The 13260-nt window shown below is 29.3% G+C and overlaps 3 protein-coding genes and 1 non-coding gene across 4 annotated transcripts in view; 2 read left to right on the plus strand and 2 right to left on the minus strand.

Moving 5' to 3' along the window:
* LOC125863391 (sulfate transporter 1.2-like) overlaps positions 1–13260 on the minus strand; it is a 529831-nt gene that overhangs the window by 271485 nt on the left and 245086 nt on the right. The gene's annotated exons all lie outside the window — the stretch shown is intronic.
* LOC125863396 (3-ketoacyl-CoA synthase 17-like) lies at positions 1164–3857 on the minus strand. Its single transcript, XM_049543584.1, has 3 exons — positions 2915–3857; positions 1895–2110; positions 1164–1465 (listed from the first exon to the last, which is right to left on the minus strand). The coding sequence occupies exons 1-3, from the start codon at positions 3855–3857 to the stop codon at positions 1164–1166; spliced, it is 1461 nt and encodes a 486-aa protein (XP_049399541.1).
* Positions 8125–8774, plus strand: LOC125862877 (secoisolariciresinol dehydrogenase-like). Its single transcript, XM_049543000.1, has 2 exons — positions 8125–8162; positions 8237–8774. Exons 1-2 carry the CDS (start codon positions 8125–8127, stop codon positions 8772–8774), a joined length of 576 nt encoding a protein of 191 aa, XP_049398957.1.
* TRNAF-GAA (transfer RNA phenylalanine (anticodon GAA)) lies at positions 11655–11727 on the plus strand. The gene has a single exon. It is a non-coding gene; the product is annotated as a tRNA-Phe (tRNA).

A 13260-nucleotide genomic window follows, 5' to 3' on the forward strand; every position in this document is an offset into this window, starting at 1 on the left:
CTTGAAAAATAGAAATAACTTCTCTGGAGAAATTACTAATAGTGACTTTAGGTCACACTTTAATTGTAGTTTGTCCCTTATTTAATTCTTGTTTAGATTTGCATGGAGCCCCAAACCTAATTAGAGTTCTATTTTGATCCAAGACATTGCACTTGGATTATTCTATAAGATTTAAAGTCTACTTTCTAACATAGAGAGATAATTGTACACAGAGAAATGGTGCAGTGGTGAGACTGCTCCACCCTTAATTAGAGGTCTCAGGTCCAAGTTCTGAGTATGGAGAAAATCCATTTGAAAACGTCATTCACAAAGAAACTCTGCAGTGCATGATTTGAATTTAATCAAAAGCTCTAATGCCGAGTCCCAAAAAAAAATACACAAAGACAAAGTTAATAAAGAATACACGAAGAGGACAAAAATAAATATAGCTATAATTTGCCGCAATAATATTTTCTGATAATGATAAAAATAATTAAAAAAACTCTTTTGTGTTGGGGCATTTCAGGCATTCAATCATGGATTATATTATTTTATTATAATTTTATTTTAATATCTTTAATTTCTTCATTATTAACAATTAATTAATGAACTCAGTAAAATGGAGGAGGTATCTTTTCCTGAAAATGTGCATTGAGCCAAGAAAATGTTGAACTATTTGTTGTCATGTTGATATACATGGAGTGAAACCTAAGTGATGCTATCCGTTTGGTTGACAGGATAAGGGATAACAATTTTGAAATAATTTTATCCTATGTTTGGTTATCGACATTAATTAGAGTCTATTTGGATTTGTCTATTATAAATGATTGATATGAGTTAAGTGTTGAAAATAATTTCATAAATAAATAATTATGTGTTTGAATAGAACTGTTGAAATTGTTGATTAACAATTGATGTATGTAGTAACAAAGTATTGAATAAGATGTTCTTTTGTTCAAATTACTAAAACAACATTAAATTTTTTAGATTATCTGAAATATTACATATCATGAAACAGATATAAAGAGGGGGCTTGACCTTACCTCCGAATACAACACAAAAAGGAGAAAGACTTATCCAATTACATTTTTTCTATATAAACTAGTAACTAATACATATATGGTTGTGATATCTCTTTCTACACCATATAATTTTTTTATTGTCTTAAATTAATTAAAATTCATTCACCAAACCTTCAATGGATAATTATGTATACAATCATTCCAAGGATTATCACAATCTTGAGTTGAATCTTGCATCCATTTCCACACCAAACTTCCAACTTTAAAACCTGTCCCAAATGCAATCATCCACATTTTGTCCCCTTTTTTCACTTTACCTTTTTGTGCTTCAAAATAAGCTAACTCATAAAATACTAAGCTACTAGATGTGTTGCCAAATCTATTCAAAGTCATTTTTGCTGCCTCCGTCACTTCATCACTCAACTTTAGGACTCGACTAACTTGCTCTATAACTGCTTTCCCACCTACATGCATCGTCAGAACGATAAAATTAGCTCATAAAAATAATGTCTATTTTGAAAAGTGATATACAAGAATGACATTAAATGTAACAGTCTTTGACTTTTGACCCCACTTGACCCAAAAACGAATTTCTTGACTTTCTACTTTGATGGTTTGTCTATGGAATAAGCAGAGATCAAAAGTTTTAAACTATTCATATTGATTAAAAAGAAATGTTATCAAATTCTTTTTATAAACATATTTTTTTATTTGATATATTATATATAGTAATAATAAAAGAAAATTAAAGCTACATAGGTAATTAAACAAAATATAATTGAACAAGTGAAATTATGATTTATTTGTTAACTCATTTCAACTCAAGTATCTCTTAAGAAATACGTTTAAAATTAATTTAACCCGTTCATTTGACACCCCGACTGACAACTTACCTGTGTGTATGCACATGTGTTCGAAAGCTGTTGTAAAATCAGGAACCATTGGCTTGAATTTTGATTGAGGTAATATTGTAGAGATGATCATTGAGTAAATATAATTTGTGATTTGTGTTAATGGAAGGACACGTGGAGCAAGGATTTTGATGTGTTGACGTAGGTTAACCCCTGCCACTCTTACCAAATCTTTGGTAAGTGAAATGCCAGTATTACCTGTCATATCAACAACCGTGTTAACGGAGTTTAAGAAAGAAAAAAAGAAAGATATTTAATATATAAATATATTAGGTTCATCTAAATTCAATATATTTAATGTAAAGTATAAATTTGTGTAAAATTAAAAATTCATTGTAATTATAATAAATAGTGGATATGAACCTCTATAACTACAAAAATACATGTGTTCAATGAATTCGTCTTTATCTTAAACATGTCATATAACATTTGTGTGACTGTAAAAACTTTTCTTAAAAATAAAATAGACAAATTTAAAATTAAATATTTTTAAGTATAAAATAATGCTATTCTATTCGAAAAACAAGCTAATAATGAAATAATGTCAAACTTTAACTAAGAAACTAAAAAGACAATTCTAGAATATTATGGATATAATATCAAAGGATTTAATTTTTATATATATATATATATATATATATATATACACACACACATACTCACCTTGTTTTCGGACGATCAGTTACCTATTATAACAAGTTTATTATCATTTTTATTAAGTTATAATTACTAGCTATTGTTTATTATAGAAATTAACCTATCTAAATATTTTTTTTTTACAACAATCATTACATAATATAAATCTTAAACACTTAAATGTAGCTATATATCCAACGATGCATGTTCCTAGAAAGACATAAAATGTTATATATCCTGCAATACGTAGAATCGATATTTCATGTTATGTTATATTATATGTTCTTTATAATAGTAATAGTTAAAAGATACCAGATCAAACGAGAATGTTATAAAGATGTTTGACTGTACTAAATATATACGTACCTTTTTCATCTTCCTCTTGAATTGCAGCTCTATAAGAACTATCATCATCACCATGATGAGTTCTAAGAGAATGAACAAGTTCCATTTTTGCCCTTTTGAAAAGTTTAGGATTATTACTCATTATAGCAGCAGCACATCCAACACGAAATATACAATTTGTAACAAGCATCGAACGATTTTCACCATGGTACCAATTTAAAGTTATGCTCTCGGTAATAACAACAAGGGCATTTTGGACTTTTTGACTCCCACGCAAAACCCTAGCTGCAAAATCAATCGAAAGTACCCCGGAGCTACATCCCATTCCACTCAAATTATACGTTTTCACGTCCGATCTAAGGTTATAACGGTTCACAATGAGGGAAGAGAGTGAAGGAGAAGGCGAAAACCCTCCACATGTAACGATGACAACGTCTATCGATTGAGGATCAATTAGGGTTTTACCTAAAAGTTCATCGATAGACGAAAATACCCCTTCTCGAGCTTCTTGATTTGCACTTTTTAGTGTAGGTACATTATTCGTATTATTATTATTATTATTATCACCATCATCGTCTTCAAATATAAATGGTGGTCCATAAGTTTCATCACCTAAACCGGATTTAAGATAAATGTTACGCATGAAATCGATCGATTTTTCGACTAAATGTACATTCTTGAGAACGTATGATTCAGAAATTTTATAAGAACATTTCCTATGTAGTGGTGGTTTGTAACATGTATAGTTTAACAAGAAAACCCTATGTGGACGAGTATGATAATAATAGTAAAATGAAATAAGTGTACATAGAGAAAATAATTGAAAAAAGTGAAGATGTGTGGTAAGTAGAAAAAAAAGGATTTTGGCTAAAGGGGTGTAAGATATTGTAGTATGAAGAAGAAATGTGAAGAATAAAAGTGATAAAAATGATATTTGAAGGGTATGTATAATTGGGAGTACCATTTTCTTGGCTTTTTGTTTCTTTTGAATTTTAATTTCATTGGGAAAAAGAAAACTTACTAATTAAGTCCTTATATATGTGTGTGGAAAACAAGGTAGAATTTTATTTTTATTTTTTGTGTGTGTACGTATAGGGGCAGTGGGTAGTAGGGGGTTAAAGGGAGTTGGCATTAATTGAATGCTCGTGAGAATGACTTACGTTGGCATTTGACATATTGCTAAGAATCAACGTGCTCTCATGAAAAATATTGTGGGTGGAGAAAGCTCGAAGAATTTTCCTTCATTCATTATTAAGCTCCGAGTTAGTTCATGTTTTCTCTAAGAATCCTGCAATGCCTTTTCGATATACAACATGTTATATAAGCTATATTACATAACTTATTATGTCTTATGACTAGCGAAATACTATAATACGAAAATGTAAATTTATATCTTATAAAAGTTATTTGTTATTTCAATATCAAAAGTATATTCGATTATTTATTTGTTAGTGAAAATATTGAAGGACAAAATTAAAAAATATATATTTAAAAGGATAAAAATTAAAAATCATCTTAAAATATAGATATTATATTTGTGTGAATGACATTTATCTAACCAACTAGTCAATCGATCAGTAGCTTAAAAGGCATTTTATTTTAAAGTCAAAATAAAGCATTGATGACATATTTGATTCAGTGAAATAAGGACATTGAATTAAATTCAGTAGATAATGTGCATTTTACTTAAAAGTCATAAAATATGTCAGTAAGATATATATGTATTGTACAAAATGTTAGATTGATATGATATAAGGAGGTGGTTAGGAGTATACTGGCCAGCAACAAAACAAACTCACACAAAATGCTTTTATCTTTTAGGATGGATAAATATGCATTGTACAATATGTTAGATTGATATAAGGAGCCTAAGTCAACTCTCTATTCTTTGTATATGATATATCCACACAATTTGTAAATAATAATAATAAATAATAAAATAAAAGTACTGAAAATATCCTTAAATATGGTGCGGATTATTAGATTCATTTTCAAATTATTGACAGTCTTAAAAGTACACTTTTACTTGACTAACTGACCTTAAATACATCCTCGATCTTGCAAACTGAGTGAAATACACTATTAAATTCTCGTCAATTTTAAAGGTGTTTTCAAGAACTCAGGTTTTTATTAAGAGTCACATGTTCTTACAAGAGTTTGAGACCCCTTGGTATATCATGTGACAGATCGGGGTGTATCTAAATTTTGTTAGTCAAGTACAGGGATGTTTTTAAGGCTGTCAATAGTTCAGAGACGAAACTAATAATTTGTGTTAAGTTCGGGGGAATTTTCAATAATTCATTTCATTTGTCACTAATCCCTCCAAAAGTAGAATTTGTGGTGGAATTGTGATGGATTTTTCCGTTACAAATCTTGTTTTTTCTTGTAATGTAATTGATAATGGTAGATAATAGCAATTAATAGTAAAAGTGGATGGAATAACAATGAACTGTCATCTTTGTAAAAATTCTTGAATAAACATTATAAGGCATAAGTACCCCTAAACTATGACCNGAGTTTGAGACCCCTTGGTATATCATGTGACAGATCGGGGTGTATCTAAATTTTGTTAGTCAAGTACAGGGATGTTTTTAAGGCTGTCAATAGTTCAGAGACGAAACTAATAATTTGTGTTAAGTTCGGGGGAATTTTCAATAATTCATTTCATTTGTCACTAATCCCTCCAAAAGTAGAATTTGTGGTGGAATTGTGATGGATTTTTCCGTTACAAATCTTGTTTTTTCTTGTAATGTAATTGATAATGGTAGATAGTAGCAATTAATAGTAAAGGTGGATGGAATAATAACGAACGGTCATCTTTGTAAAAATTCTTGAATAAACATTATAAGGCACAAGTATCCCTAAACTATGACCGAAATCATAGAGACACGCTTTAACTAAATTAAAGTCCTATTAACCTCCCCCCCCCCCTCCGAACCCATTGTTTTCTTAATCTTGTACACCTTTTTGGTTTACGTGACATCCAAACATCTCCAACACGCCTAAACTACGTGGAGTTACAGAGTGTGCCACGTAAGCCAAAATGTGTACAAAATTACAAAAAAAATGAGTTCGGAAAGGTAATAGGACCTTAGTTTATTTAAGACATGTCTCTAAAATTTCGATCATAGTCTAGAGGGATACTTATGCCGTATCCCTAAATTTTAATTATTCATTAGAGTATCATTTCCATTGAAGATGTGGTCACTGAAATGTGCATATCTCTTGTTAGACATTTATAGAGTGAGATTTTCTGAATATTTACTTCCATCGAATAAAGCGCAAAAGAAGAGAACACACGTATGACTTTTAGGTGTTGATACAATTGATTTTCTTATCGTGTTTTTCCTATTTTATCCTTTGTAAACAATTGAAAAAGTTACTTTTATGAATTTATTATGAATTAATTAAGGAGATCATGGTGAAAATTATTTTTAAAAAGGGGAACTTTCGCATATAGCCACTCAAAAATAGCTTAATTACGATCCATAATTATAGTTTACTAATTACGATTCGTAGCTACACGTTATAGGGAGGAGAGTGGCGAGTGAGAGTGGGAGAGGGAGGAGAGAGGCGAGCGAGAGAGGCCAGAGAGTGGAGAGAGGCGAATTGTATATGTATATCTGTCAAATAATTGTATATATGTAACTAATATACATATGTATTTGTATATCTGACGAGTGAGATTGGGAGAGGAAGGAAAGAGGCGAGCGAGATTGGGAGAGGGAGGAGAGAGGCAAGCGAGAGAGGGCAGAGTGTGGAGAGAGGCGAACTGTATATATATATATATATATTTAACTGATATACATATGTATTTGTACATATGACAGAGAGAAATTGGGAGAGGGAGGAGAGAGGCGAGCGAGATTGGGAGAGAGAGGAGAGAGGTGAGCGAGAAAGGTCAGAGAGTGGAGAGAGGCTAATTGTATTTGTATATATGTCATATAATTGTATATATATGTGTATGATTTGTATTTGTATATGTATAAAAGAGGTCAAGTGACGTAATTAAAGCTAAAAACAAGCTGCGAGCCGTAATTAATTCAAACTATAGCTATATTATATTAGCTAATTAACTAATATTATTTGTTTTTCCGTGTAATTTTCCCAAAATAATAAATATAAAGTGTAAATTACAAAAGAGTGTGACATACGTTATGGTGTAAATTGTAAATTACTTTGAATGAGGTAGCTAGAAGTATGGTCCTCATCAACCATTGCTAACATATTTGTATGTAAATAGACACGTTTCTAGTTTTTAACTTAACAAAAAGAGTTAGGTTGTTAATTAGTCAAAAGTGAGGAAAGTGAATAATTTGACAACTTTTTATGGAAATTTTTCTTAAAAGAAGAAAAATTCAATTGGACTGGAAATAAATTAGATTTTCTATTATAAATAGGTAAAGTTAAACTATATTTATTGACTTCAGAATGCCCTTTAACCTATTATTGTTATTTTACCTTAAAACTTTAAAGTATATACGCGAAAAGTGTAAGATAATTTTAAGCTTTCATATCACCAATAAGGTATCTACATATAGTATCTTATCATAAAAAGTTAGACGTGTAATTTTGTAAATAAAACAAATTTACCTGTTATAACATATAAAAATAATTTATTATCTCGATATCAGATGTTGAGAAATCAATCGGATCGAAAATCGCATCCTAAAGTGACTTTGGAATAGATTTGAGAGCCTCAATAAAAATAATAATATTTTTTTCACCAATCTATATAAGTTAGACTTGTGATTTTCAAACCAAAAAATGCAATTTCATTTATATAATTTGGGAAAATGCATAAGTACCCCCCCAGCCTGTGCCCGAAATCCCAGAGACACACCTAACATTTACTAAGGTCCTATTACCCCCCTGAACTTAATTTATCTATAATATTCTACCCCTTTTCGGCCTACGTGGCACTATCCTTGAAAAATTTGTCAACATGCGCTGGGCCCACAAGATAGTGCCACGTAGGCCAAAAAGGGGTAGAATATTACATATAAAATAAGTTCGGGGGTAATAGGACCTTAGTAAAGGTTAGGTGTGTCTCTGGAATTTCAGGCATAGACTGGGGGGGTACTTATGCATTTTTCCATATAATTTAGGCGAACACTATGAAAATGGTGGAAGCTATGGTTGATAAAATTAGGCAAATATGTTTCTCCCTTATAAATAGAGCCTCTAAATCTCCCTTGGATATGCGAAAGACATATATATAGTTTTAGAAAATGGCCACCTCTTCTCTACAATCCCCAATAGCTAAAAGGTTATTTCTTTATTTATTTTGTGCTTCGAAAATGATAATAATACTAATCAACATTTTAACTTATATTTTTATAGGCTTGAAGGCAAGGTAGCAATTGGAGCTGCCACAGCTAAACTTTTTGTTCAACATGGTGCAAAGGTAACAATTGCAGATATTCAAAATGATCTCGGAAATTCATTAGTATATGAAATTGGTACAGAACACATAATGTTTGTACATTGCAATGTCGCGATTGAATCTGACATTCAAAACGCGGTAGAGGCAACAATTTCTAAATTTGGTAAGCTTGACATAATGTTTAGTAATGCTGGTATAGCAGGTAAGCCAATTTCAAGCATCCTAGATGTAGATTACGATGTAATTAAGAATGTGTTTGATGTAAATGTTGTTGGCTCATTTTTATGCGCCAAACATGCTGCTAGAGTGATGATTTCGAATAATACAAAAGGTTCCATTATATTCACAGCAAGTGTGGTGGCAACAAAATATAGTGATTCGCTACACACTTATGCAGCCTCAAAGAATGCAGTTTTGGGGCTCTCGAAAAACATTGGAGTCGAATTAGGAAAATACGGAATAAGAGTTAATTGTATTTCTCTTTATGCAAATTGAGATTTGTTGTCTTCTTCAATAAGTGATGTTTCATTTGGGATTAATTTTGAAAATAATGTTCAAGACTTTTTAATGTCAACATAGAGGTTTTGCCTACATGTAATACATTAACTTATTGAAGAGTTGCTAATGTTGTCTGTAGACAATAAAATTCACGTCGAGATAAGAACGGAAAAGTATTGCAACAATTATCTTTATTGATTTCAAATTATGAATATTACAATCTCTATGATTCGTCTTTTCATATAGAATTCAAGGGCTTTTGAGCTTGATATTCTTGAATTTGTCTCTGAACTTTATCTTGGATTCAATGGGCTTTGAAACTTGTTCTTGAATCTTGGATGAACTTGAACTTTATTGAATCTTTGATGAACTTGAACTTGAATTTTATCTTGAGAAAATAAATAAAATACACACATTGAAAAGAGCAAATGGTGAAGCTAATTATGATAGATTAGCGAAATTCATCTCTAATAGTTTCGTCACAAATATTTGCGATAGTCATTATTCCATCATAATTTATTTAAGACAAGCAAATATGTGATAATCGAGAATTTGTCACAAATCCGTCAAAAATTAAAATTTTTGGTAATATTGTGATGGATCTTTCATTATAAATTTAATTATTCTTGCAGAGTATCATTTTCATTGAAGATGTGGTAACTGTGCATACTTCTTTTTAGACCTTTATAGGGTGAGATTTTCTGAAGATTTACTTCCATTGAATAATGCCTAAAAGAGTAGAACACACGATTTTTTTTTGCTTTCTTACTTTATCCTTTGTAAATTTATTGAAAAAGTTATTTTTATAAATTTATAATGAATTAAGGAGATCACGGTGAAATTTTTTTAAAAAAAAAAATTATAAAGTGAAAATTATAAAAGAGTGTGACATACGTTATGAAGCAAATTGCAAATTACAAATTACTCTAAATGAGGTAGCTAGAAGTATGGTCCTCATCTACCATTGCTAACATATATTAATATATGTAAATAGAGAAGTTTCTATTTTTTCAACTTAATAAGAGTAAAGGTTGTTAGTCGAAAGTAGGAAAGTGAATAATTTGAAAACTTTTTTTGTGAAATTTTTTCTTAAAAGAAGAAAAAAAAACAATTGGATTGAGAATAAATAAGATTTATTTGTTACAATAGGTAAAGATAAACTATTAAAAATAAAAGATTGTACCAATGTAAATAGGCTAACCTATATTTATTTACTTTAGCCCCTAACCTATTATTGTTATTTTACCTTAAGAGTTTAAAGTACTAATAAAATACTACATAAAGTAACTTATCATAAAAAAGTTAGACATGTAATATATAAAACAAAATAATTTACCTGTTATAACACATATAGATAATTTAATTATCTCGATTTGGGATGTCAAAACATCAATTAGATCGGAAATCAAATCTTAAAGGGACTTCAGAATGGGTTCGAGAGCTTTGATCAAAAAATTTTTTTTTTTTTTACACCAATCTATATAAATTGTACTTGTAATTTTCAAACCAGATATGAAACTTCATAAGGTATGTAACTTAGGCTGCTATTTTTCTCACATAACTAGGCTCCNCCCCCCCCCCCCCCCCAAATAAATAGACCCTCCAAATCTCTCTTGTATATGAAAAAAAAGAGAGAGAGAGACATATATAGTTTGAGAAAATCTCTTATTTTTCTCTTCAATCTCCAATAGCCAAAAAATATTTCCTTTCTATATTTTATTTATTTATATTTAATTTGTGCTTAGAAAATGATAATACTAATCTCCATTTTAACTTACATATTTTTATAGGTTGGAAGGTAAGGTAACATTAAGCTTGACATAATATTCAGTAACGCTAGTATAGCTGGTAAGCCAATTACCAATATCTTTTAAGTAGATTACGACATATTCAAATTGTTCCCATCTACTAGTGAAAATGACGATAATTAATTAACGATAATAACTTAATTATTGCCAAATATATATTTGTAGTATCAATTGCTAGTGATAATTATATTTTAGCTTTTTTTTGTAAATGACGTTAAACCCTATAGTGACAATATTGGATCTAATGAAAATTAACTAATGTAAAGGCTCTAACACTCTTTGTATAATGTGTATATTAATTGCCGTTAAATGTTTTTTTCGTTATAGTACTGCTCAACACTCCACCAATAAATAAAAAGGAAAATATATTGAGATTTATTTGTCTTCTTCAATAAGTGATGTCTCAATTGGGATGAATTTTTGAAAGTAATTTTCAAGACTTCTTAATGTCAGCATAGAGATTTTACCTTGCATGAATATATTAACTTAAATTTTAACACAAATTGTAAAATTAATAATAAAAATTACTAAACATATCTCACAATAATTTTTATCACCATATAACTCTAATATCAATATTTTGAGGCCTGACACAAAAACTTTAGGATAAATTTTAGGAATCACATAGTTTTATTATGAAATTACAATCTATCCCTTTTTAGTTTGTAATTACATTAATCCCTTAAAAAGTAACACAAACCGGATACATAATATGTAGCTCGGATACATTAAAGAGTATCTCGGATACATTATAACATAAACCAGATACATAATATGTAGCTCGGATACATTAAAAACTAGCTCGGATACATAATATGTAGCTCAGATATATTAAAAACTAGCTCGGATACATTATAAAATAAACCAGATACATAATATGTAGCTTGGATACATTAATATGTAGCTCAGACACATTAAAGAAATAGAAGATTTTAGAGGTTTTTAGAAATAGAAGGGGATATTGGAAATAATGAAACATAAGACGTGTATTTCAGATACTTATGTTTCCAAAACATAAGACGTATACTCGATAAGTGATTTTTAGAAAATGATAGCTAAAGAACAACAAGCGGGGATAGCTCAGTTGGGAGAGCGTCAGACTGAAGATCTGAAGGTCACGTGTTCGATCCACGTTCACCGCATTTTTATTTTTTTTAATTTTAAGATTTTTGGAGGGGAGGAGAAAATATTAATATTGAATTTAACATTTTTGGGCTTTTCATCAACTTTAATTATATGTGGTGGGAACGAGAAAGTATTAACATGAATTAAGTTGGATTAAATAAAAGTAAACTTTTTAAAATAACTACATATTAAGTTTAATTAGAGATCTATGGCAACAAGATTTGGGAAAGAGACGACGAGAGAATTGATGAATACATGGTGTATTAGGTTATCATGAATACAATTGATTTGTTGATGATACAATTAATTTGTATCAACATATATAATTGTATCAAACGTATACATTTCTTGTGTATTCACTGTATTTTGTGTATCAACGAATACAATCGATCATATCAAGTGTATTGGTTCCTTGTGTATTAACTTTCTATCAAATATATCAACTAATACAATTATATCAACTATGTATTTGTTCCTTGTATATTCACTTTGTATCAATTGTATCAAAGAATTATATCAAGTGTATCAATGAATACAATTGTTTTAAGTATATATACTTGTATCATGTGTTATACATTTACATGTGTTAAAACTCTATATCGAAGTAACTTTCTAATGTGCAAAAACAAATTTAAGTATATAGTATTTCGCTTTTAAATCATTTGCAACAATATTATGGCGGTCCTCCTTTGAACATACTATCATACATATTATTATAAAGATTAAGCAAGGTTGTCTTTTACTATATGTAACACTGAATTTTGTAATATTACAATTAACATGTTAAACAAGTATCAAGAGTGATTGCTTCTTTTTGAAAGAATTTTTCAGTTTTCAATAATAAATCTTGAATAAATCTCAATGCCACTTGAGCAAGCCATATTTGTTCTATTGTATATTTATTTGTATGACAATTTTACTTGGTAAAATGTTGGAAAAATAAATAACCTTAATTATTTAATCTACATTTAGATTCTAATATAACATTTTGATATATTTAAATGTTTATATTCAAATTCTAATGTCTTAATCTTAATGCACGTCTTAATACTCAAATCTCTATTTAAATTTAGACGTTTTATAATAAAATCAAATGAAGCGTAATAGTATCTTGCATCAGGTATATATAAGTACTTAGCTTCTTGGTAATAAAACAAATATGCTACTCAATTTTGAGAATAAGCTAAGTATGCCACTAGTTACTGTCACAAAATTGGTTCAAAACTTCAAATATGCCTTTAATTCATGAACAACAGAAGTGTTTCAACATTATAACATATTTTTTTTGGGAGAAAGGCTAAAGTTCACCTTTGTTGAAACTTAATCAACATAATTTCATCACCAATCACAATAAAAAAAATAGAAATACAAAGATATTTATTTAGTGATATTTGAAATAAATGTGAAGAGTTTTTTTCCCGATATTTATTGAAAAATATCATAAAACTAATCACATTTGAGATAAATGACATAAAAATAATGACATTTTGTGACAAATGTCATAAATACAATGATATTTGAGATAAAATATCGTTAAAACAACGACATTT

Source organism: Solanum stenotomum, chromosome 4 (assembly GCF_019186545.1).
Source record: "Solanum stenotomum isolate F172 chromosome 4, ASM1918654v1, whole genome shotgun sequence".
Lineage (NCBI taxonomy): Eukaryota > Viridiplantae > Streptophyta > Magnoliopsida > Solanales > Solanaceae > Solanum > Solanum stenotomum.